At 43.0% G+C, this 26,926-nt stretch overlaps 1 protein-coding gene across 6 annotated transcripts in view; it reads right to left on the bottom strand.

Annotated features, from left to right (window-relative positions):
• ptpra (protein tyrosine phosphatase receptor type A) overlaps nt 1–26,926 on the bottom strand; it is a 323,613-nt gene that overhangs the window by 117,922 nt on the left and 178,765 nt on the right. For all 6 annotated transcript variants that reach the window (XM_048534484.2, XM_048534448.2, XM_048534458.2 and 3 more), the window contains one exon: nt 4,703–4,839. In XM_048534484.2, coding sequence (XP_048390441.1) covers nt 4,703–4,839 — 137 coding nt within the window. The remainder of the gene's footprint in view (nt 1–4,702; nt 4,840–26,926) is intronic.

The following is a 26,926-nucleotide window of genomic DNA, read 5'->3' on the forward strand; positions in this document are numbered from 1 at the left end:
AGATTCACCTGGTTCTAATCACTGCAATCAATCTACAGCAAATGGACTGCGGCAGTTCAAGAAGGCAGCTCATTACCGTCTTCTCAAGGGCAACTAGGAATGGCCAATGAATGTTGGCCAGCCAGAGATAGGCACATCCTGGAGCTAAATTTAAAAACCCTGAAAACGCATCCCATTATCCTAGTTTCTCAACTCAAGGTAGCTTGTCAAGTCACTTCAAAATCTTGTACACTCAGTTTGATAACTCTAATTTTTCTAAACACCAGAGAACTTAGGTTGATACAGAAACATAATAAGAAAATAAAACAAAGAATAGCAGATTTTAGAAATCTGAAACAAAAACAGAAATTGCTGTAGAAACTCAACAGGTCTTACAGCATCTATGAGGAAATAATGTTTTGGGTCTAGTGACATTTCGTAAGAACAGATGCTCAGTTACACATTTTTCAGTCAGCCTTTGGTTCCAGTTTACACCAGCAAGACTTCCTCTTAACACAATGAAGTTTTCCTCTGGCAATTTAGAATTTCTACCTGAAATACACCCTAATTGAAAATCAGAACTCTAAATAGTCAAAATGTTGATGGACAAGGGCACACGTTGAAGACAGCATAAATCAATACTTTTCACATTATAACTTTAGCCACTACTGATCCAGCAGGCTCAGGGACAGATCAGCAGAAGGCAGGATTTGTGCTCCTAAGATACTGCTTGGCCTGTCGTGTTCATCCAGCTCCACGCTTTGTTATCTCGGATTATCCAGCATCTGCAGTTCCCATTATCTCTGCAAGCAACAATGTATTCCCTTTACACTGCACTACATGGAAGATTAATTTGAATATATTAGAACAGGAAACATTCAGCACAGGAAATAGTTGAGCTGCTGCACAATACAACTAATCTTATTCGACCAAAAACACTGACCATTTGAAAAGTATACGGATAGACAAAAGGTCGGGATGATAAAGTACTAAATGGCACTTATCTATGGATTGCTGTCATGAGGCTGTATTATACATAACTTGAGTATGGCCTCATGGTGTGACATCCTATTTTCCTACTACTGTACAAGTAAACTTGCTGGAATTGTTATAATGTTAACCTTCAATTTATGAACTACAGTAGATTTTAATACATAATTAATTCCACCAGCAAAAAGATCTTTGATAATAATTTGCTTTCCAAATTGAACTGATGTCACTTATTGGCTCAGTCTTTTGGAAGTCACAAATATAACAGGTGTACAACTGACATTTTAAAAACAAAGCCTACTGAAGATCTAATTTCATAATTTCCTATTACGGTACAGCACATTATTTTGTACAGTCATCTCAGGAAGACACTGCATCAGTTTTCACCATGGAAGACACCAGCAGCGTAGTGGAACTTCAAGACAGTTAAGGGGCAAAGGTAAAAGTGTGGCCATCACTAAGGAGAAGGTGCTGGGGAAGCTGTAAGATCTTCAAGTGGATTAATCACCTGGATCAGATGAACTACACCTTAGATTTCTGGAGGAAATAGCTAACAAGATTGGATTGATTGTGATCTTTCAACCACTACTGGAGACAGGGAGGTTCCCCGAAGACTGAAAACACCCTGTCTAAGAAGTGAGGGAGGCAGAAGACAGGAATCTATAGGTAGGGGTAGCCTGACCTCGGTCGAATTGAATCCTTACAGTGTGGAAACAGGCCCTTCAGCACAACAAGTCCACACTGACCCATACCCCAAATCTACGCATCACTGAACACTACAGACAATTTAGCATGACCAATCCACTTGGCCTGCACATCTTTGGACTGTGGTAGGAAACCGGAGCACCCAGAGAAAACTCATGCAGACATGGGGAGAACGTGCAAACTCCACACAGACAGTTGCCTGAGGGTGTAATCAAACCCAGGTTTCTGGAGATAAGAGGCAGCAGTGCTAACCACTGAGCCACCACTGGATTTTAGAGTCCATTATTAAGGAGGAGATTGTGGAATACTTGCAATTGCATGGTAATACAAGGCTGAGGCAGCAGGACTTTGTCGAGGGGAGGTCATGCCCGACAGATCTGATAGAATTCTTTGAGGAGGAAACTGATCAAATTAGACAAAGGAGAGTCAGTGGATGGGATCTATCTGGATTACCAGAAGGCCTCTGACAAGATGCCTCACAAGATAATAACTTATGGTAAGGGCAAGGTACTGGCATGGATAGAATATTCACTGATTGGTAGAAAACAAATTCAAGAGAAAGGGGTCTTTTTCAGGATGGTAGCCGGTGCTTAGCTGAGTTCTGCAGGGGCAGGTGTTGGGACCCCAACTACTCATATTACATTTTAATGATCTGGACAAAAGAACTGAGGACACTCTTGCAAAGTTTGCAGATGACACAAAGATAGGCGGAGGAATAGGTAATTTGAGGAAGCAATAAGGCTTCAGAAGGTCTTGGAAAAACTAGGAGAGTGGGCAAAGGAGCAGCAGACTGAATATAATGTGGGAAAGCGTGTGAAGTAATGTACTTCAGTAGAAGAATAGAGGCACAGACTATTTTCTAAATGGGAAAGACTTCAAAGATCTTAAGCACAAAATTCAGTTAGCAATTAGGAATGCAGGTGCAATATTTCAAAAGGGCCAGAATACAAGAGAAGAAATGTACTAAGGCTATATAGGCTCTGCTCAGACCACATTTGGAATATCATGAGTGGTTTAGGCTCCATACCTAATGAAGGATGAGCCGGCATTGGGGTGGTCCAAAGGAGATTTACAATAATGATCCCAGAGCTGAAGGGGTTGTCAAACAATAAAACAAGAGGATAACTAGGGTGAAGGTAGGGAAAAAGGAAAGTACTTGTGCTTGGAGGCAGCGGATATGGGCAAGGTCCTAAATGAATTCTTTGCATTGTATTCACCCAGGAGCAGGATATGTGGGATAGTGAGAATAGTGAGAGCATACAGCGGCACGGTGGCTCAGCGGATGGCACTGCAGCCTCATAGCACCAGGGACCTGGGTTCGATTCCAGCCTGGGGTGACTGTCTGTGGGGAGTCTGCATATTCTCCCCCTGTCTGCGTGGGTTTCCTCCGGGTGCTCCAGTTTCCTCCCACAGTCCAAAAACGTGCAGGCTAGGTGGATTGGCCATGCTAAATTGCCCGTAGTATTCAGGGATGTGTGGGTTGTAGGGGGATGGGTCTGGGTGGGATATATCAAGGGGCGGTGTGGACTTGTTGGGCTGTAGGGCCTGTTTCCACACTGTAGGGAATCTAATCTAATCTATACTAATATCCTAGGGCATTTTGAGATCAATAAAGAACTGGTGTTAGGTCTCTTGAAGAGCATTAAGGTGGTTAGGTCCCCAGGGCCCGATGATATTTGAGATAACAAGGTGTAGAGCTAGATGAACACAGTGGGCCAAGCAGCATTAGAGGAGCAGGAAAGCTGACGTTTTGGGTCTAGACCCTTCTTCAGAAAACGGTCTTTTCAAGGGTCTAGGCCCAAAACGTCAGCTTTCCTGCTCCTCTGATGCTGCTTGGCCCGCTGTGGTCATCCAGCTCTACACATTGCTATCTCAGATTCTCCAGTACCTGCAGTTCCTACTATCCCTGATGATATTTACGCAGGTTATTGAGAAGGGCAGAAGAGGAGATTGCTGGGGCCTCGGCCAAGATCTTTGTATCCTCGCTAGCCACTGGAGACATCTGGAAGACTGGTAAGTAGCTAATGTTGTTCCTCTATTCAGAAGAGATAATCCAGGATACTTTAGAGCAGTGAGTTTCACATCGGTGGTTGGGAAGCTACTGGAGAGAATTTTTAGGGATAGGATTTATGCACATTTGAACAAGTATGACAGAATTATGGAAAGTCAGCATGGTTTTGCACAGAGTAGGCCACGTTTTATTAAACTGATTGATTTTTTTGAGCAGGTGACGACAGTGATCAATGAGGGTAGAGCAGTAGATTTTGTCTACACGGATTTTAGTAAGGCGTCGAAAAGGTCACTCATAGTCGGCTCATCCTGAAGATTAAGATGCATGGCATCCACTTTGACTTGACCGCTTGGATTCAGAATTGGCTTGCCCACAGAAGTCAAAAGATAGTGGTAGGAAGATATTTTTCTGTCTGGAGGTTCACGATTTTTGGTATTGGTAAGGATCCTTACTGGGACCTCTGTTGTTTCTGAATACATATAACTCACTTGTATGAAAAAGTAGATGGGTGGGTTAGTGTGTGTGCAGCTGATTACAATGATCAATGGGGTTGTGGATGGCGTAGAAGGTAGTCAAAAGGACACAGTGGACTATAGATCAGTTGCAGACGTGGGCGGAGAAATGGCAGATGGAGTTTAATCTGGGTAAGTGTGAGGTGCTGCACTTTGGGAGATCAAATGTAAAGGAAAAATGTACAGTTATAATGGCAGGAACCTAAACAGCATTGATGTACAGAAGGATTTTGGTGTTCAAGTCCATAGCTTCCTGAAAGTGGGACTCCAAAAAACTATTTCAAGGCATGATTCAATAAGAATCAAGCTAGGTTATGAATGTTCCACTAAGCTACACAATGGAAGACGGGCACCGGAAAAGAATAATCTATTCAACCATGTCAATGTCTTAAGACAGGAAGACAGGCATGAGGTAGGATAATGTGACATACTCTCAGATCACAGGAAAACAGTGAATGAAACTTAGGGTGTAGCAGCCATAATAAATCAAACTAGAGAAACTTGCATTAAATTCTTCTCTGAAAAGTTTGTTGTCATCTGCCATTCGTCGATTAGCTTCCTCTTCCAATTTCTCAATAGATAGTGGCGGATACTTCCGATTGGTGCTTGGAGACCTGGCAAGCAGTGGCATACTCTGGAGCTCTATATAAAATAAAATTTAAATTATCGAAATAATCAAAGGATATTGGAATTAAACATATAGCATTCTGTTGAAAAAAATACGTTTGTACTTTTAAAATGACAAATTCAGAATTGCAAACAAAGCTGCTGGGCCTTGGGATATACAAGCTTTAGGTGAACTAAAATACCATAAATATTTATATAACAGCCAACCTACTTTCAAACTGGATCCTTGCCTTTTGGCCAAAAAAACTCATTCATTTTCTCATACAACTCACGTATTTGTTGAATTCTGACCTTAAACCAGAAAATTCAAACTCATCACTGGAGTCAAACTGATTCTAGAGCAAATGGACTTGATGCAATCAGAGAATAGCATACCATTGAAGGCAACTGTTCAGCAACTTGTGTTTGTGCATGTCACTTCAATGGTACGCACTAGTAAAGAGTAAGAATGCTGGATATGCAGCTCAGTTCAAACGTAAAATGACTGAGATTACACAGCAGACAAATAGTTGCTCAGCAGCTACGAGGTATTAGAATATGAGAAGAACACAGATTGGAGAAAGCTCTTCACATACCCTGAGCAAATGTTGAAGTAATGTGTAAACAGAAGAATACTTAACATATGGATGTAGTTGGAAGATCAAGCAGTAAAATATGTCAATGAAAATGAACAATGTGAACTCAGTTTCTGAAGGATCTATTCAAATCTTTACCTTCATACAAGCAAGAAAATTGGGTCAGCTTTTATTACCCATCCCAAGGTATGGTCGAGAAACTGATGGTGAACTGCCTTTTTGAATTGTTGCAATCAATTTATTCCAATGGTACAAGGAAAAGAAGCTAAGTCTCGTACAAAGGTAGAAAAATAACTGCACTGTGACAAGAAAACCAAGATGTTCAGGCATATCCCAGCAGAACTTGATGACAGGTTATTCACACTTCAGAGCTTTACAATTAAACATCAAAAAAAGATGGAAAGAGAATGGTTTGTATTGAGAACACAGATGAAACTCTCATGAATGAATGTTAACGAGCACAGCTTCGGTTATGCTGCTGTGCATGCCAATGGAATAAAACTTAAAACAATGGTGACTGCCAAAATGTAAAAAAAATTTCCAATATGGCAATTCCCAAAAGAAGTAGTTTTTTACATTCATGATAAGGAATGGATGGATGTAGATGGCTTGAAAATATGGCTAAAGAATGTTTGGAGCTTCTGATTGGGTAAACAGCAAATGGATAATCTTACATTCAAATCAATACTACTCCTTAGTAAGATTGCAAATGAATGATACTGCAGTGATTCCCAGTGACTTAAACAGCTTTGATCAACTATTGACGGTCTCTCTAAACAAATCCTTCAAGAAGAAAACAAGAAAAAAGTGGAATGACTGACGTTGGATGAGAGAAGATATTCATCAAGGAAAGCAGCATACAGATTGTTAGCAGTCCATTGAGAGTGGATATTAGAAGTCTGTGATAGAATCAGAATGGAGGCTGCTGTCAAATTATTCAAGAAATGTTGAACAGCCAAAGCAGTCAATGAAATAGGTGATCACTTGGGGAATTATATGCTCAACATGCACATGAATACCAATGAAGTTTTGGGTGTTTTCTTTATTCACTCGCTGGCTAGTCAACTATTTTTTTGTTGCCTGTCCCTGGTTTTTTGAGAAGATGGTAGCGAGCTGTCTTCTTAAACCGCTGCAGTCCATTTAAAAGAGGTTGACCGTCAGTGCCCTTAAGGAGGTAATTCCAGGATTTTGAACCAGTGACAATGAAGGAACGGCAATATATTTCCAAGTTAGGATCATGAGCGGCTTGCAGGGGAATATGCAGGTAGTGTTCCCATGTATTTGTTGCCATTGTTCCTCCCAATGGAAGTGACAATCAATGTATCAATTAAAATCAAGAAGCACAACAGGCTACGTTACATGAATAATAAAGAAAATTAAATAATATTCAGCTCTTCTATTCTTTCAGCCAAAGTGCCTTACCTCTCATTTTTCTAGATTATATTCCATCTGCCAAATTTGCACCCACTCACTCAATCTGGCAATATCCTGCTGCAAACTGTGTCATCCTTACCACTTGTCTTCCAATCTAACCCTATTTCAGGAATCATCTGCAAACTGAGCAATAGACAGCCTACTGATTAGCACCACATCCACAGATACTCAGTCAATCCACCACCAAGTTCAGAAGCACCATGGGTACACAGATTGCACCTTCACAAGATTCATTGTAGAAATTCACCAAACATCCTTAGATAACACCTTCCAAACCTACAACCACTTCCACCTAGAGGCCAAGGGCAGCAGATGCATGGGAACACCACCACCTGCAGATTCCCCTCCGAGTTGCTTATGACCCTAACTTGGAAATATCTCATTTCTTCACTGTCGCTGGGTCAAAATCCTGGAATTCCATCCCTAACAAGCCATCAATATGTATCATAAACAATTATGGCCCCAGCACTAATTCGTGGCACTCCACTAGTAACAGGTTACCATCCCATAAAAGCATCCTACTCCTAATTCTGTCTTCCATGCTAATATACCACCTTCAACACTCTGGGCTCATGAGCAGTATATTCTGCATGCCTTTTGAAAAGTCAAATATATTACATCTACTGTTTTCCCTTTCCACTTATCCCACTTGCTACATTCTCAGAGAACTCCAATAAATTCATCAGGCACGATTTCTTCTCATACAGTCATGTTGATACTGCTTGATTATACTATGTATTTCACAATATTCTACTATTGCATCCTTTACAACAGACGCTAACATATTCCCAGTGACAGATGTTAAGTGAACTGGTCAACAGTACCTATTTAATGTCTTCTTTCTGAATAAGGATGCCCAGTTCAGTGCATCTTACCTAGAATCCAAGGGATCCTGGAAGATTACTATCAGTGCATCCACTTTCTCTGTAGCTTCTTCCTTTAAAATCCTATAATTTTACCTATCAGGTCCAAGGGACTTATCAGCCTTTAGCCTCATGAATTTTGCTACTGATAGTTATTCTCTTTATTTTGTTACACTACCACTTCAGTCCATTGATTATTTACAACTTTAGGAATATTATTGGTGTCTTTTAATATAAGACCAATGCAAGGTATACACTGAAGCCTTGTGGCATTTTCCAACGTGCCACTATAATTGCCCCAGCCTCATTTTCTACGTGATCTGATTTCTGTTTGGCCACCCCTTTTGATATTTTTGAAACAACTCATTACTTATTTTTATGTTATTTGCTAGTTCATCCTCAAACATCTAACAACCAGCGCTTGAAATCCAATGCATTATCATTACAGAAGTGCCCAGTATTAACATCTAGGCTGTTACCACTGATCACAAACTCAACTGGGGTCATATAAATACAGTGGCCTCAACAGCAGGTCAGAGGCTAGGAATACTGCAACAAGTAACTCACCTCCTGACTCCCCAAAGCAGTCCACCATCCACAAGGCTCAAGTCAGGAGTGTGATGGAATAATTTCTACTTTCCTAGATAGGTGCAGCTCGAACAATACTTAAAAAGTTGATACCATCCAGAACAAAGCAGCCTATTTGATTGACGCCATATCCGCAAATATTCATTCCCTCTGCCACCAATGCGCAGCAGCAGTATGTGCTATCTACAAAATGCACTGCAGAAATTCAACAAAAATTCTCAACAGCAGCTTCCAAAAAGGGATGCAGGGGGAATGGAATTGGTCCTTGGCCAAGAGATCACTGGAATTCCCTTTTCAGGTTCTTTCTCCAAAATTCCTCTTGCTGACAGGTGTTCTCAAAGAATCGTATCCATTCACACATGAGGCTCCTCCAAGTCAGTTTTATGCTGAGCACGAAGACCCTTCTACCAGGTCACAAAGTCATCGAGATTTACAACACGGAAAGAGATTTTTCAGTCCAACTCGCCCATGCTGACCAGATATCCTAAATTAATCTGGAACTATCTGCCAGCATTTGGCCCATATCAGTCTGAACTCTTCCTTTTCATATACACATCCTGATGCCTTTTAAACGTTGTAATTATACCAGCCTCCACCCCTTCCTCTGGCAGCTCATTCCATATATATACAATCCTCTGGGTGAAAATGTTGTTCCTAAGATCCCTTTTAAATCTTCTCCCTCTCACCTTAAACCTATGACCTCTAGTTTTGGACTCTGCTACCCAGGAGAGAAAAATAACCTTTGCTATTCAACATATCAATGCCCCTCATGATTTTATAAACTTCCACAAGGTCTTGACGTCTCTACTACACTTCTTTAAGTATGCCTGCAAGGAGTCTTTGAAGCCCTTCCTTTATCCTCCTCTCATTTAAGTGCCTTTCTCAACTTGGGCGAAGATTATTTGCATTAGTATTCAATTCAGGCATATTAAGCATGTGGTCAACCCGGTGGAGTTGGTTTTGCATGATCATGGACTCAGTGCTGGTGCTACCGGTTCCTTCATGTCCAAGTCAGGATTGTGAACTGGTTTCGGGGGGGCCTTGGAAGTGGTCAATACAGAGTGGAGCTGGGCAACAGGATAGGCAGCATCAGGGGAGTAGACGCTTCAGATTTACAACCTTCATCAGGTCAAGGGAGGGGTAAGGGAGCTGGGGAATAAATGGGTGGATGGAGCTGTGGGAAGGTAGGAGGGATGGTGATAGGTGAATGCAGGCAGAAGGTAGACATGGGTTGAAAAGGTGCTGTCGACACAGCCTTTGTGAATTTCTGCTACTATAGTGATGCAGGGAGTTGATGTTTGTGGATTGGACGCCATTCAAGAGGGTGATTTGACTTGGATGATGTCAACCTTCTTGAGTGTTGCGGGAGCTGCACTCCTCCAGGCAAGTCGAGAGTATTCCATCATATTCCTGACTTGTGCTTTTTGGTGGACAGGTTTTCAGAAGTCAGGAGGTGAGCTAGTCATTGCAGAATTCTGAGTCTCTGAGCTGCTCTTGTAACCACTTTGTAAATCAGACTCAACTGAACAGCTACATCCATTAGTGCTGGGCCAGATGGGAAGTGGTTTTTGAGGCTGGGTCATTAAATATATTTGAGGCTGAGATGGACAGTAAGGAAATCAAGGGTGACAGGGAAAAGATAGGAAAGTGGAGTTGAACATTACCAGGTTAGTTGTGATATCACTAAATGGAGGATCAGACTTAGGCTGAATGGCTAATTCCACTTCTAAGTGCTTATGTTCAAACCAAGGCTTTAATGAGGCCAAGAGCTGAGTGCCCTTGATAGAACCAAAATGAGTGTCAGTGAGCTGGTTATTTCCAAAGAATCTACTGTCCCATGAGTTCCGAGATGATCAAGAGGAGACTGGCAGGCACTAACAAACCAGGTTGGATTCATACTTTTTTTCTGTGTAGAGGACATATATGGGCAATTTTCCACACTGTGCAGTTAAGTGCCAATGGGGCTGTGCTGGGACAGCTTGGCTGGACTACAGCAAGTTCTGAAGCATGCCTTCACTGTTATTGCCAGAATGCAGTCAGGGCCCTTGGATTTTTCAATATCCAGTGTCTTAGTTGTTTCTTGATATCACATGGGCAGCACGGACTTGTCTGAAAATTAACATATGCGATATTAAGGAAGTCAAAAAGAATCATCCACACAGCACTTCTGGCTGAATATTTTTGCAAATGCTTCAAACTTATCTCTTGTGCTGATGTTCTGGGCTCCTCCATCACTGAGGATACAAGAATTTGTGCCTTTTCCTCCTGTTAGCAGTTTGGCTGTCCACCATCATTGATGACTGAATGTGGCAAAATTGCAGAGCTGAAATCTGATGTGTTCATTGTGGAATTGCTTAGTTCCTAACTTTCATTTGCTACTTACGTTGCTTGTATGAACATTTTCCTGCACTGCAGCTTCACCAGATCACACCTCCTTTTTAGAGTGCTGGCTCCTGGCACGCACTCCTTCACCCTACATTGGGCTAGGGATGATTTCCTGGCTTTATGACAATGGATAGGTGGGGAATATACGAGGTCCTAAGGTTGCAAATCTGAGAGAGTACAATTCCGCTAGGATGAATGGCACACAGCGCTGCATGTATGCCCAGTCTTGAGTTATTAGATTTGTTTGAAATCTATCCCATTCAGCATAATGGTAGTGCCATACAACACAATTGAGGGTATTCTCAATCTGAAGACCAGATTTCATCTCCATTGAGGACTGTGTGGTAGCCACTCTTACCGATACTATCATGAACAAATGCATCTGCAGTGGCTGATCTGAATACACTTTGCACTCTTTTTGGTTCCTTTACCACTTTCCACAGACTCAACTGAACAGCTACATCCATTAGTGCTGGGCCAGATGGGAAGTTGTTGTGCTACTGAGCTACTTGTGATTGGACATTGAAGTCACCAAACAATTTACATTTTGCTCCCCTGAAGTGATCAGTTGGCACACTTTGGTGGGTTATCAACAGGAGGTTTCAAAGAACAAAGATCAAAGAAAATTACAGCACATGAACAGGCCCTTTGGCTCTCCAAGCCTGCACCGATCGAGATCCTCAATCTAAACCTGTCGCCTATTTTCCAAGGATCTGTATCCCTTTGCTCCCTCTTCCATTCATGTATCTTTGTCCATCAGTATTCTAAAACTTACGGAATTGTGATCACTATTCCCCAAGTCATCTCCTACTGAAACTTCAACCACGTCTCAGTAATAGCAATAACATCATACTCCCAGGTACAAATCCAAGCCCTAAGTTCATCTGCCTTACTTACTACACTTCTCGCATTAAAACAAATGCACCTCAGACCACCTGTCCCTTTGCATTCATCATCTGCTCTCTGCCTACTCTTCCCCTTAGTCACACTGACTTCATTACCTAGTTTCTTACAGGCTTTAGTTACGATATCTTCATTTGGTTCCCATCCTGCCACATTAGTTTAAACCCTCCCCAACAGTGTTAGCAAAAGTAGCTCCTAGGATATTGGTTTCAGTCCTGCCCAGGTGTAAACCATCCGATTTGTTCTAGTCCTACCTCCACCAGAATCGGTCCTAATGTCCCAAAAATCTGAACCCCTCCCTCCTGCACCATCTCTCAAGCCACTCATTTATCATGTCTATTATTTCATTTCTACTCTAACACGTGGCATTGGTAGCAATCCTGAAATTACTATCTCTGAGGTCCTACTTTTTAACTTGCCTCCTAACTCCCTAAATTCTGCTTGTAGGGCCTTTATCATGTTTTAACTGATGCCATGGGATAACATGGGATCCAGGGTCAATGTGAAGGACTTCCATGGCAACTCTTTCTCTTGACTATATATCACTGTGCAGTCATCTCTGCTATATTTGACCTGCTGGTCGGAGGACAGGGTAGATGATGATATTGTTTGGAGTATGGCTGTAAGATATGATGCCGTGAATAAGACAATTTCAGCTTATTGCTCTCCTCATCTTGGAAATTTCCCACAGATATCAGGAAGGAAGAGTCTAACAGGTGTTAACAGGGTTGAGATTGCCGTTTTTCTTTCTGGTCCTAAGTTGGGGTCCGGGCTCTAGCTTTGTTTATTTGAGACTTTTTTAACAGTTTTATAAAACTGAGTGGTTTGCTAATTTGCTTCAATGGGCAATTTAAGAGCCCATTAATTGCTGTGGGTCTGGAGATACATGTAGGCTATACCAGATAAGGAAGACAGATCTCTTTCTCTAAAGGGCATTATTAAATGAGACTTTTTTGACAATCAAGAATCATTTCCTGCGATAATTAGGTTTTTAACTAAAGATTATTTTTTGAATGCCAACTACCCCATCTGCCATTGTGGATTCAAACACAGGCCTACATCACTATTGCCTTCCTGAAGTAAGTTTGTTTTGATGTATGTGGGGGCACGGGTACCACTTGTGAGCAGTGTGACATCCTACATAGGGTAATAATTTTAATCAAATACACTGAGGTTTGAGATTTGAGACAGCTGCATTCACAAATTCGCAATGTGCATCGATGCATTGATCAATGATGTAGATTAGAAATATTGGTCACAAGCAAGCCTGGCCATGTCGTTTTTCTCTAAGAAGAAGTTATCACAGGGATCTTTAAAGTGTTACCTGTGGTTGACAATTTCCAAACACATACCAAGGTGTGGGATAACAAAGCGTGGAGCTGGATGAACACAGCAGCATCTTAGGAACACAAAAGCTGACGTTTCGGGCCTAGACCATTCATCAGAAAAGGGGGATGGGAAGAGGATTCTGAAATAAATAGGGAGAGAGGGGGAGGCAGATTGAAGATGGATAGAGGAGAAGATAGGTGGAGCGGAGACAGGCCAAGGAGCTGTGTTCATCCAGCTTCACACTTTATTATCTTGGATTCTCCAGCATCTGCAGTTCCCATTGTCTCAGGCGAAGGTGTGGGGTTGCTTTCCTCTCATACTAAATTATGTCAGGACATGGTCTTAAAAAAAGTGTGGTGTTTCTTGAAGGATATTGGTGGGGGAACACTAGACACTACACTTTAAAATTCATTCATGGGATGTGGCATCACTGCAAAGGACCTACATTAATTGCCCATTCCTAGTTGTCCTTGAAGTGGTGAAGAGCTGGCTTCTTGAATCACTGCAATTCATTTGTTGTATGCACATCTGCAAAGTAGTAAATGAATGAGTCTGAGGATTTTGGCCCAGCAACAATTAAGCACAGTGATAATATTTCAAAATCTGGATGGTGAGTAGCTTGGAAGGGTATTATCATATAGCTGGTTTGTGCTTTTAGATGATAGAGATCATGGGTATGGAAGGTGCTGTCAAAAAAGCCTTGAAATTGTCAACGCATCGTCAATGGTGCACATCACTGCTACTGGTGATCAATGGAGGAAGGAGTGAATGTTTAATTCAGTTGTGGGACATCGGCATCACTGGCTGGCCAACTTTTTTTTATTGCCTGCCCCAAGGTGCTCTTGAGAAGATGGTGGTGAGCTGTCTTCTTGAACTGCTGCAGTCCACATCTGTACGTTGACCCATAATGCCCTTCAGGAGTAAATTCCAGGATTTGACCCAGCAACAATGAAGAAACAGTCAGAATGATGAGTGGCTTGGAGGGGAACTTGCATTAATAGTGGTGGTGTCTTAGAAGTTTGTACCGGATACCCTCGAAGCTGCCACGATTCCTATATCTTTGACAACTCTCAGATGCCTGCTGCATTTCAAGGGCCACACTGCTTACAACTATGGCTGTTGGGAGATAAGGGTTATACAATCCCATGATTGAGGCAGATAGTGTAGATACAAAGCCGTCCATTCTTCATTTAGGGCCATTGTAGAGTACAGAGTTATGCAACACAGAAACAAGCCCTCAGACCAATTCATCTGCACCGACCAGACATCTTAATTTGACCTAGTCCCATTTGCCTGCATTTAGCCCAAATCCGTCTAAACCATTCCTATTTATATGGCCAATGCTTTTAAAGTTGTAACTGTACCCACCTCCTCCACTTCCTCTGGCATCTCGTTCTATTCTATACGATGGCACTGTAGCTCAGTGGGTAGCACTCCCGCCAGGGACCCGGGTTCAATTCCAGCTTCGGGTTACTGTCTGCATGTAGTTTTCACATTCTCCCTGTATGCGTGGGTTTCGTTCAGGTGCCTCAGTTTCCTCCCACAGTCCAGAGATGTACTAGTCAGGTGGATAGGCTGTGCTAAATTGTCCATAATAGCCAGGGGTGTGTAGGTCAGATGGATTAGCCATGGCGGGTGCAGGGTTACAGGGACAGGGCAGCAGAGGGAGTCTGGGTGGGGTACTCTTAAGAGAGTTGGTGCTGACTTATTGGGCTGAGTGGCCTGTTTCCATACTGTTGGGATTCTCTATAAATCATTTTATTTACGCACCACACTCTGCATGGAAAAGTTACCCCTCAGATCCTTTTTAAATGTTTCCTCCTCACCTTAAACCTATGTCCTTTAATTTTGAACTCCCTTATCCTAGGAAAAAGACTTCGGCTATTCATCTTATCCGTGCCCCTCATGATTCTGTAAACCTCTATAAGTCACCCCTCAGTCTCCGATGTTCCACGGGAAAAAACGCCTTCGGCTATTCAGCCTCTCCCTATAGCTCAAAGCCTCCAGTCCCAGCAACATCACAAGATGCCTCCTGAAAGTAAGGTTCCAAGAGCAGGATAAATATAGGAATGTCTTGCAGTATAATCCAGACTGTGTGTGTTACTTAATCCATAGAATCCCTACAGTGTGGAAACAGGCCCTTTGGCCCAACAAGTCCACAGTGAGCCTTGGAGCATCCCACATCGACCCATGCCCCAAACCCACCTAATATACACATCCCTGAACACTATGGGCAATTTAGCATGGCTAATCCACCTAGCCTGCACATCTTTGAACTGTCGGAGGAAACCGGAGCACCCGGAGAAAACCCACACAGACACGGGCAGAATGTGCAAACTCCACACAGACAATTGCCTGAGCGAGAATAGAACCCTGACCCCTGGCACAATGTGGCAGCAGTTCAAACCACTGAGGCACCATTTTGCCTAGCACGAAGTGCTCTGCACTACTGAATCAGGCAAAGGGGAGATGTGATTGACACTGGAAAGCTGGAAGAGCAGAAGTATTCCTAGGAAGAAGACTGAACATACAATCATGACCATGACAGACTGGAGCAGCATCAGGCTCGACAAGCCAGACAAGACTTAAAATGACACCTATTTCCAATTGATCTGAGGTGGGTAAAGACATCATTCATTGACTGTGGAACTGCTGTTGTTCCAAATGTAAGCAGTATCTGCTTAGTGTAAAAAGCAAATGCCATTTTGTTTTCTTTCATGCTTTTCCTGTTGTTCAAAAAAGGTCAATGTTAAAAATTTGCAGGTTTCACAACACCAAATGTTCCCACATTCAACAATGATATAATACATCAGTGAAACCTTTTTCTAACTGTGTAGTTAAGTCACACGGTGTTAAAGAAGAGTATTCTGTACGATCATTCTTGTGTCTTTTTCTGAAGAGTACATTCACAGAGATGGTAATAGGCGAGCAGTGCAGCACAAAGCAATGAATCTTAATTGAACGCCCGGACAGAGATTTTGGTATTCCCACATGAATGGTCTCAATCCTCTCCCATTAATTCGAGTATATTCTTTTTACACAGTTTGAATAGATGAAAGTCATCTACCCGCCATCTGTCTTAGTGGTAAATGGGGTAATGGGGTAAACGGAACAACTGAGGGAATATTATGCAAGCAACAATCAGTGGTAGAGCAGGAGCCTTAGTACAAGCTGTGTGCTGCATCAAAGTCAGTGGAAGTGTTATGTAGCAGAAAAGATGGTTGCACTTACTTAACCTTGTGGAGCTCAGAAGGTGAACTACCTTCTTGTGGCATTTCTGTGTATTCCTCCAGATTGCAGATACCACAATGACCTGAGTGGCTACTTCAGAATAAGCTGTCAGGGTTTGATGCTGTCATCTCCTCTGACAGTTCAGGAGAAATAGGATGGACCCCTCACCTCTCTACCACCACTGCCATCAGGGCCCCCGAGACCATCAGCAAGGCAGAGTGCAAATTTGCCTCTCTCAGACATGGCTGTTCCAAATGTATTGCAACAGACTGTAAGAGCAGTTCCTGGCTTACAGCATTTGAACTGGTGCACAAATGTCTTTACAGAAGACATCCAGGACTAGAATGTCAGACTTTCCTGGTACCAGTCAGTACTTCTACCTCTAGTGAATAGATGACCTAATTCCAAATCTAAAGTTGATCTTGCTTTTGTACACCTCCTGTGCAGTCGTAACCTCGTATGCCTAAGCATCCTGTGATTTGTATGCCCTTGTTTGCTATGATCTGCTCGTAGGGCTCGCAAAACACAATTTTTCACTGTACATAGGTACATGTGACAACAAAAAATCAAATCAAATCAAGACTGCATGATGGCAGAGTGTGACGCATAATCAATGAGATGAGCAGTGAAGAATTGTGTGCGGTCAGTCACCAGAGCTCATGGAGGAAACCCTTTATGAAACTCACCAGAATTGGCACTTGACCAAAATGAGAAAATTCAGCTGTGTGCTTGTCCACAATTCTGCTTTAGTTCAAAGCCAAAGTCAAAATTCTGTAGGCTTGAATAAAGAGATTGCTCTACCTTAAATTTCAGAATTGTATGCAGATCTCATTTATTGATGTACTATCTTACGACAATTAAGACTTTTGAACATTATATTGTAGTCATTTTAAATGTGTTTCAATGTATTACTAATTAAGTTAAAATTTCACAAAGGTATTGTTAAACTATCTGTTAAACACAGCACAGTTGGTCCTCTGATTACTAATGGGTTTCGTTCTTGACTATGTTGTCATCAGGAACTTCCTTCCTACGTTAACCCTGTCTCACAGAATACAGTCATAGAATCCTGTATGGGAAAGCAGGCCATTCAGCCCACTGAGCCTACACCAACCCTCCAAAGAGCATACCCTCTCTCTGTGACCCTGCACTTCCCATGGCTAATCCACATAGCCTGCACATCCCTGCACACTATGGGCAATCAAGCATGGCCAATCCATCTAACCTGAGCAGTTTTGGGCAGTGGAAGGGACTGCATGCAGACACAAGAAGAATGTGCAAACTCTGCATAGACAGTCACCCAAGGGTGGAAGTGAATTCAAGTCCCTGGTATTGACAGACAGCAACACTGAGCCACTGTGTCGCCTATTTATTATGCAAATTTGATGTAATTTATTTAAATGAGAAGATAGGGTTCTTATTTAATTGTTCAGTATACAGTTAAGAGTTTGCTTAAATTTTATTTGATGCACTTTGATCACTTTTAATGCATATTTTATGCATAACGTCCAGGAACTCAGAATGATTGTTAAGGTGTGACATTATTGAAGGCAGGCAGAAATAACTATAATATCAAAGATCTCCGACTCCTCCAATTCTTTAGACATGAGTTATGACCTGCTGTATTTTGCTAAGATTGATCTTAAGGAAACTGGTCTGATACCACTGCACTTGCTGCTTATCACACTTCTTTTGAAATTTGTTTAGGGGCTGTGGGCATCACTAATTAGTTCAGCACTTATGCAGTTCCCTAATTGCCCAAAAGTGCACCAAGTTCTAAAGCACAAACCTACAGTACTATTGTTGGAAGGTTACATTATCCAGTGTCTATAACCATTTCTTGTTATCACGTCAAGTAAATTGAATTGGCTAAAAATTGGCGCATGTGATGCTAGCGGAATGCTGGAGGTGGCCAAGATAGATCTGCCATTTGGCACTTTTGGCTGAAGATGATTGCATATGCTTTAGCCTTTTATTTTACATTGGCGTACTGGGCGTTCCCATATTCAAGGATAAGGATATTTGTGCTGCTTCCTCTTCCAATGAATTGTTTGACTGTCCATCACCAATCATGACTGGATGTGGCAGGATTGCAGAGCTTTGTCCTGGTCCATAGGTTGTGGGATCGCTTACCTCGCTTTATCAGTGCTTGTGTTGTTTGGTATGCATACTTTCTAATTTCATCAGGTTGACACCTCATCTTTAGCTATGCTTGGTACAGATACTGGCACACCCTCCTGTATCTCAAGTGAACCATGGTTGATCCTATGGCTTGATGATATGGTTAAGCGGGGGATAGACCAGGCTACAGTGCAGATTGTGCTGGAGTACAATTCTGCTGCAGTTGATGGCCCACACTGCCTCAGGGATGCCCAGTCTTCAGCTGCTAGCTGTGTTTGAAGTCTGTCCCATTTAGCACGGTGATAGTGCCACGTAACACAATGGAGGGCATTCTTAATGTCAAGGAGGGACTTTGTTTCACCAGGACTGTCTGGTGGTCACTCTTCCTGATGCTGTCATGAACAGATACATCGGCAGCTGGCAGACTGGCAAGAATGAGGTCAAGAGTATTTTCCCCTATTGTTAGGTATGCCTGGAGCTGCTCCTGGCATGTCTGCCTGCTCTCTTCATTGAACCAAGGTTGATCCTCTGGCTTGACAGTAATGGTAATATACTAAGTGCTAACATTACCCCATCCTGTCTCTCTTAACATATCCCACAAAACTCTTACAAGGGACCTTATCAAAAGCCTTCTAAAAATCCAATACACGACATTCACTGGTTCGCCCTTATCTATTTGATTAGTTACATTCTCAAGAAACTCCAGTAGATTCGATGAGTATGTGTTGCCTTTCATAAATCCATGCTGGTTTTATAGAAACATAGAAGACAGGAGCAGGAGCAGGAGGAGCCATACGGCCCTTCCAACCTGTTCCACCATTCATCGCAAATATGGCTGCTCTTCCAACTGAATATCCCAATCCTGCTTTCTCCCCCTAACCTTTGACCCCATTTGCCCCAAGTGCTCTATCTAGCCGCTTCTTGGATACATTCAATGTTCAGGCATCAACTACTTCCTGTGGTAATCAATTTCACAAGGTTACCACTCCTTGAGTGAAGAATTATCTCCTCATCTCCATCCTTTCTACCACAAATCCTCAGACTGTGACACCTGGTTTTGGACACACCCACCATCGGAAACATTCTCCCTGCATCTACTCTGTCTAGTCCTGTCAGAATTTTATAAGTCTCTATGAGATGTGATCCCACCCCCCCACCCCAACCTCGCCACCCACGATTCATGTGAACTCCAGCACCAATCCTAACTCAGTCAATCTCTCCTCATACATCAGTCCCGCTGACCCCAGAATCAACCTCGTCAAACTTCACAGCGAGAACATCCTTCCTCAGAAAACGAGACCAAAATTGGACTGATACAATATTCTAGGTGTGGCCTCACTAAGGCCTTTCTCACCACAACATTTCTCTGCTCCTGTACTTGAAACCTCTTGCAATGAAGGCCAACGTACCGTTTACCTTCTTTACCTTCTGCTGAACCTGCATGCTTACTTTCAGCAACTAGTGCACAAGGACACCCACGCCCGCTCCACACTCCCCTCTCCCAATTTAAAGCCATTCAGGTAGTAATCTACCTTCTTGTTTTTGTATCCAAAGTGAATAACCTCACATTTATCCAAATTATACCGCATCTGCCATTGATTTGCCCACTCACCCACCCTGTCCAGATCATGCTCAAGGACCTCTGCATCCTCATCACAGTTCAGCCTCCCACCCAACATCTGGAAACTTTGAGACGTTACGTTTTGTTCCCTCATCCAAATCATTATTATTTCTTGTGCACAGCTGGAGTCCCAGGACCAATCCCTGTGGCACCCCAATAGATACTGCCTGCCAATTTGAAAAGGATCCATTAATTCCTACTTTTTGTTTCCTCTCTGCTAACCAGTTTTCTATCTATCTCAATATACTTCCCCCAAGCTTGCACATTATCTCTTGTGTGGGGCTGTGTCAAACACTTTCTCAAGTCCAAATATATTACATCGACTGGCTCCCCCTTGTCAACTCTCCTAGTTATATCTTCATAGAATTCCAACAGATTAGTCAAGCATGATTTCCTCTTCATAAATCCATGCTAACTTTGTCTGATCCTGTCACGGCTTTCTAAATGCTCCGCTACAATGTCCTTGATAATGGATTTAAGAATTTTCCCCACTACCGATGTTAGGCCTACTGGTCTATAATTTCCAGTTTTCTCTCTACCTCCCTTTTTTGAATATTTAAGTGATATTAGCTATCCTCCAATCTGCAGGAACTGTTCCAGAGTCTAAAGAATACTGGAAGATGACCACCAATGCACTCATTATTTCTATATCCACTTCCTTATGTACTCTGAGATGTGGATGATCAGACGCTGGGGATTTATCTGCCTTCAATCCCATAAATTTTCCCAGCACCATTTCTCTACTAATATTGATCTCCCTCAATTCTTCCCTTTCACTAAATCTTGCATTCTCCAACATTTCTGGTATCTGATTTGTGTCTTTTGCGAGGACAGAACTAAAAAATATGCATTTAGCTGCTGAGCCATTTCTTTGTCCCCTATTATTCATTCTCCTGTTTCTGTCTGTAGGAGACCTACATTTGTCTTTGCCAATCCCTGGCCCTTCACAGACCTATGGAAACTCTTGGTGTCAATTGCTATGTTTCTGGCAAGCTTACTTTCATACTGTATTTTTCACTTCTTAATCAATCCCTTGGTCCTTCTTTGCTGAATTCTAAACTGCTCCCAATGCTCAGATTTATTATTTTTCTTGGCCAATCTATTTGCTTCTTCCTTGGAATGGATACTATCTCTAATTTCCTTTGTAAGCCATGGATTGGCCCTCTTAGCCAATCTGCTTTTGTGCCAGACAGGAATAAACAGTTGTTGCACTTCGAACCCTGTGCGTTCCTTGAATGTTTGCCATTACCTGTTCACTGTCATCCCTTTATGCAACTCTCCCCAATCTAAAAAGGCCAATTCATGCCTCATATCTTCACAGTTTCCTTTATTAGGATTCGGCATCCTAGTCTCTGAATCAACTACCTCACTCTCCATCTTGATAAAACATTCTACCAAGTTGCTCATCCCCAAGGGGTCTTACACAGCTAGATTGGCAATGATTCCCTTCTTATCAAACAGTACCCAGTCTAAGATGACCCGCTCTCTAGTTGGTTCCTCCACATATTTGTCAGGAAAACCATCCTGTGTACATTCCAGGAATTTCTCCTCAATGACATGATGGTTAATTTAACAGATTAAAATCATCCATGACCACCAACATTCCTTTATCATGTGTATCTCTAATTTCCTGTTTAATGCCATTCCCAAATCATCACTGTGGTTTGGGGACCGCTTTGCAGAACACCTCCGCTTGGTTCGCAATAAACAACTGCACCTCCCTGTCACGAACCATTTTAACTCCCCCTCCCATTCCTTAGACGACATGTCCATCATGGGCCTCCTGCAGTGCCACAACGATGCCACCCGAAGGTTGCAGGAACAGCAACTCATATTCTGCTTGGGAACCCTGCAGCCCAATGGTATCAATGTGGACTTTACAAGCTTCAAAATCTCCCCTTCCCCCACTGCATCCCAAAACCAGCCCAGCTCGTCCCCTCCCCCCACTGCATCCCAAAACCAGCCCAGCTTGTCCCTGCCTCCCTAACGTGTTCTTCCTCTCACCTATCCCCTCCTCTCACCTCAAGCCACACCTCCATTTCCTTCCTACTAACCTCATCCCGCCTCCTTGGCCTGTCCATCCTCCCTGGACTGACCTATTCCCTCTCTACCTCCCCACCTATCTTCTTTTCTCTCCATCTTCGGTCCGCCTCCCCCTCTCCCTCACTCTATTCATTTTAGAGCCCTCTCCCCATCCCCCTCTCTGATGAAGGGTCTAGGCCCGAAACGTCAGCTTTTGTGCTCCTGAGATGCTGCTTGGCCTGCTGTGTTCATCCAGCTCCAAACTTTGTTATCTTGGATTCTCCAGCATCTGCAGTTCCCATTATCTCGAGCCACTCTTGGTGGTGGACATTGAAATCCTAGCCCACAGTACATTGTGTGCCCTTGCCATCCTCAGTGCTTCCTCCAAATATTCAACATGGAGGAGTATAGATTCATCAACTGAGGAAGGACAATACAGGGTAATCAGCAGGAGGTTTCCTTGCCCATGTTTAACCTGAAGCCAGATTTCCTTCCTCGAAGGGCATTTGTCAGCCTGTTAGGTTTCCCGACAATTGACAATAATTTCATGGTTATCAGTCCATTCTTAATTCCAGATTTTTTAAAATTCACATTCCACCATCTGCCATGGTGAGATTCAAACCTAGGTCCCAAGAACATTATCTAGGTCTCTAGATTAACAGTCTAGCAACAGTACCGCTGGGTCATTACCCAACCGACTGTAATCCTCTGTTTTTCACTCTCTCTCCCTTCATTAGGTTACATCTGCCACACTCCAACCTGTTGGAAATTATCAGAGCTTACAGAATGGATGAAGCATTTTACTGACTTAATCGTCTTTCTCTGAGCTCCATTTCCACCTATCACTTACTCCTTTGCCACCCACACCATCCCCATCAACCCACTCTCTTCAGCATAAAAACCACCTTTTCCTAGCTACCATCATTTCTGAAGGAAGGCCACTGGACCCAAAACATAAACTCTGCTTCAGACGTTGCCAGATCATCTGAGTTTCTCTGGTATTTTCAGTTTTTGTTGCAGATTTCCAGCATCTACAGGTCTTTGTTTGACTTTAGGAATGAATAAGTTTTGTCATTTAGACGTGTTTCTTTAATATCAATTGTTAGCAAACCAAAAGCAATTTCTGTACTGAGGTTCCTCAATTCATCCTTGTTAATTTATGCCTTTACCCTCATAATTCCCTTTATTTAGATTCAGGACCCCAGTTTCAGATTTAACTACTTCACTTCCATCTTAATGGAACATTCTATCATCAAGTGGCCAGTATTCTCAAAGGATCCCACACAACAAGATTGTCACAATTAATCCTTTTTCGTTGCACAGTATCCAGTCTAGAACAACCTGTTCTCTCACTGGTTCGTCCATGTATTGGTCTAAATACCATCGCATTCACACCCCATGAAATTCTCCTTCACAATACCATTACTTGTTTGGTTTGTCACGGCAAATAATCACAAAACCATCATAACAGTATTGACTAAAGTGAAAGAGAAAAGTGATGAACAGGTGAATAAAGCATCAGTGTTGAGGTTAGACTCCATGCTCTGAATAAAAGTTCTAAATACAAATGCATAGATGAGTAATGAATAAATAAAGTAAGCAGCAGGCACAATTTCAAATTGGAGATTATGTTATAGTAGCCATTACAGAGACACAGCTGCAGGATGGTCGGGGCTAGGAACTAAATATACCAGGTTATAAAATTTAGAGGGCAGACAGGGAAAACGGCGGAAGCGGTAAAATAGCCTTACTGATTAGAAACAAAATTACTTTAACAGTAAGGGATGAATATAATGAAGGGAAAGCATTCAGTGGAGATCATCTGGGTGGAACCGAGAAACAACAAACCTTCTAAAACTGTAGTATGTATTGTGTGTAGACCGCCTTCTAGCAGCTCTAAAGTGCATAAATGCAGAAATTAGGCAAATAATGTAGCAAAGCCAGAGTAGTATCAATAGGGACTTTGAAACTTGGCATAAACTGAGAGAAGCAGAGAAGCACCTATCGGAAAGGTAGCAAATTTCTGGAATGTGCCCAGGATAGTTTCTTACAGCAATATGTCCTGAATGCAACAAGGAGACAAGCAATATTTAATTTAGTAACAAGCTGAATTTAATGAGTAACCTATGTGTGTGTGAACATTTATCATTTGGTGATCATAACATGATTGAATGCTGTGGATGAAACGAACTAGCCACAAAAATAAGAGATAATAGGAACTGCAGATGCTGGAGAATCCGAGATAACAAGGCGTGGAGCTGGATGAGCACAATAGGCCAAGCAGCATCTTAGGAGCAGGAAAGCTGACATTTCGGGCCGAGACCCTCTGATGAAAGGAGCAGGAAGGCTGATGTTTCGGGCCTAGACCTCTGATGAAGGGTCCAGGCCCGAAACGTCAGCTTTCCTCCTCCTAAGATGCTGCTTGGCCTGCTATGTTCATCCACCTCCACACCTTGTTAACCACAAAAATAACCTTCCCTCAGTATTTCCAGAAGAGGAGGAGGATAGCTCATCGCAAGTCCAGAGGAAAAGAACAGTGGATCAGGACAGGGACTGAATAAAATTACCCAAAGTAAACATGAGAATATTAATGGAACTGAAGAGTGGCAATTCCTCAGGGCCCAACGGTTTCCATCCTAGGGGTACCATGTGCTCCACATGTAATTTGTTAATCCCCTTTGGCAAAAAAACATATCTCAAAAATCACCTTTTATTCTTCTGAACTTGAGCCAGTTTAAGCCTGAACGGTTCAATGTTACATCCTTATTCAAGCTCTTAATACCTTATCTCTTAAATTAATCTAATAAAGCAAAGGGAACTGGGATAACCCTGGAAATTACAGACCAGTTAGTCTTCCGTCAGTGGTGGGCAAATTATTGGAAAGGGCTCCAAGAGGCAGGCAAGAAAAAGGCAGATGGGTTACAGTCAGGGGCCGGAAAGGGAACCGACAGGGATCCCCTGTGGCCATTCCCTTCAACAATAAGTATACCGTTTTGGATACTGTTGGGGGGGACGACTTACCAGGGGAAAGCAGGGGGGGCACAGGTCTCTGGCACAGAGTCTGTCCCTGCTGCTCAGAAGGGAAGAGGGAAGAGGAGCAGAGCAGCAGTCATTGGGGACTCCATAGTTAGGGGGACAGATAGGAGGTTCTGTGAGGACGAGAGACACTCACGGTTGGTGTGCTGCCTCCCAGGTGCCAAGGTTCATGATATCTCTGATCGTGTTTTTGGGATCCTTAACGGGGAGGGGGAGCTGCCACAAGTCGTGGTCCACATAGGCACCAACGACATAGGTAGGAAGAGAGATGGGGATTTAAGGCAGAAATTCAGGGAGCCAGGATGGAAGATTAGAGCTAGGACAAACAGAGTTGTTGTCTCTGGGTTATTGCCCATGCCATGTGCTAGTGAGGCGAGGAATAGGGAGAGAGAGGAGTTGAACACGTGGCTACAGGGATGGTGCAGGAGGGAGGGTTTTTGATCCTTGGATAATTGGGGCTCTTTCTGGGGTAGGTGGGACCTCTACAAGCAGGATGGTCTTCACCTGTACCAGAGGGGTACCAATATATTGGGGGAGAAATTCGCTAAGGCTATTTGGGTGGGTTTAAACTAATTCAGCAGGGGGATGGGAACGAAAATTGTAGAACATAGAACAGTACAGCACAGAACAGGCCCTTCAGCCCACAATGTTGTGCCGACCATTGATCCTCATGTATGCACCCTCAAATTTCTGTGACCATATACATGTCCAGCAGTCTCTTAAATGACCCCAATGACTTTGCTTCCACAACTGCTGCTGGCAACGCATTCCATGCTCTCACAACTCTCTGCGTAAAGAACCTGCCTCTGACATCCCCTCGATACTTTCCACCAACCAGCTTAAAACTATGACCCCTCGTGCTAGCCATTTCTGCCCTGGGAAATAGTCTCTGGCTATCAACTCTATCTATGCCTCTCATTATCTTGTATACCTCAATTAGGTCCCCTCTCCTCCTCCTTTTCTCCAATGAAAAGAGATCGAGCTCAGTCAACCTCTCTTCATAAGATAAGCCCTCCAGTCCAGGCAGCATCCTGGTAAACCTCCTCTGAACCCTCTCCAAAGCATCCACATCTTTCCTATAATAGGGCGACCAGAACTGGACGCAGTATTCCAAGTGCGGTCTAACCAAAGTTTTATAGAGCTGCAACAAGATCTCACGACTCTTAAACTCAATCCCCCTGTTAATGAAAGCCAAAACACCATATGCTTTCTTAACAACCCTGTCCACTTGAGTGGCCATTTTAAGGGATCTATGTATCTGCACACCAAGATCCCTCTGTTCCTCCACGCTGCCAAGAATCCTATCCTTAATCCTGTACTCAGCTTTCAAATTCGACCTCCCAAAATGCATCACCTCGCATTTATCCAGGTTGAACTCCATCTGCCACCTCTCAGCCCATCTCTGCATCCTGTCAATGTCCCGCTGCAGCCTACAACAGCCCTCTACACTGTCAACGATACCTCCGACCTTTGTGTCGTCTGCAAACTTGCTGACCCATCCTTCAATTCCCTCGTCCAAGTCATTAATAAAAATTACAAACAGTAGAGGCCCAAGGACAGAGCCCTGTGGAACTCCACTCATCACTGATTTCCAGGCAGAATATTTTCCTTCTACTACCACTCGCTGTCTTCTGTTGGCCAGCCAATTCTGTATCCAAGCAGCTAAGTTCCCCTGTATCCCATTCCTCCTGACCTTCTGAATGAGCCTACCATGGGGAACCTTATCAAATGCCTTACTGAAGTCCATATACACCACATCCACAGCTCGACCCTCATCAACCTTTCTAGTCACATCCTCAAAAAACTCGATAAGGTTTGTAAGGCATGACCTACCCCTCACAAAGCCGTGTTGACTGTACTCGATAGGGTTTGTAAGGCATGACCTACCCCTCACAAAGCCGTGTTGACTGTAGTTCGAGTATAGAAAAGGTTGAGAGTAGGGAGGTCCGAAATAAAGTTTCAGGGATGCAAGATGGCACCCTCAAGCAAGAAGT

The sequence above is a fragment of the Stegostoma tigrinum genome, chromosome 1 (genome assembly GCF_030684315.1).
Source record: "Stegostoma tigrinum isolate sSteTig4 chromosome 1, sSteTig4.hap1, whole genome shotgun sequence".
NCBI lineage: Eukaryota > Metazoa > Chordata > Chondrichthyes > Orectolobiformes > Stegostomatidae > Stegostoma > Stegostoma tigrinum.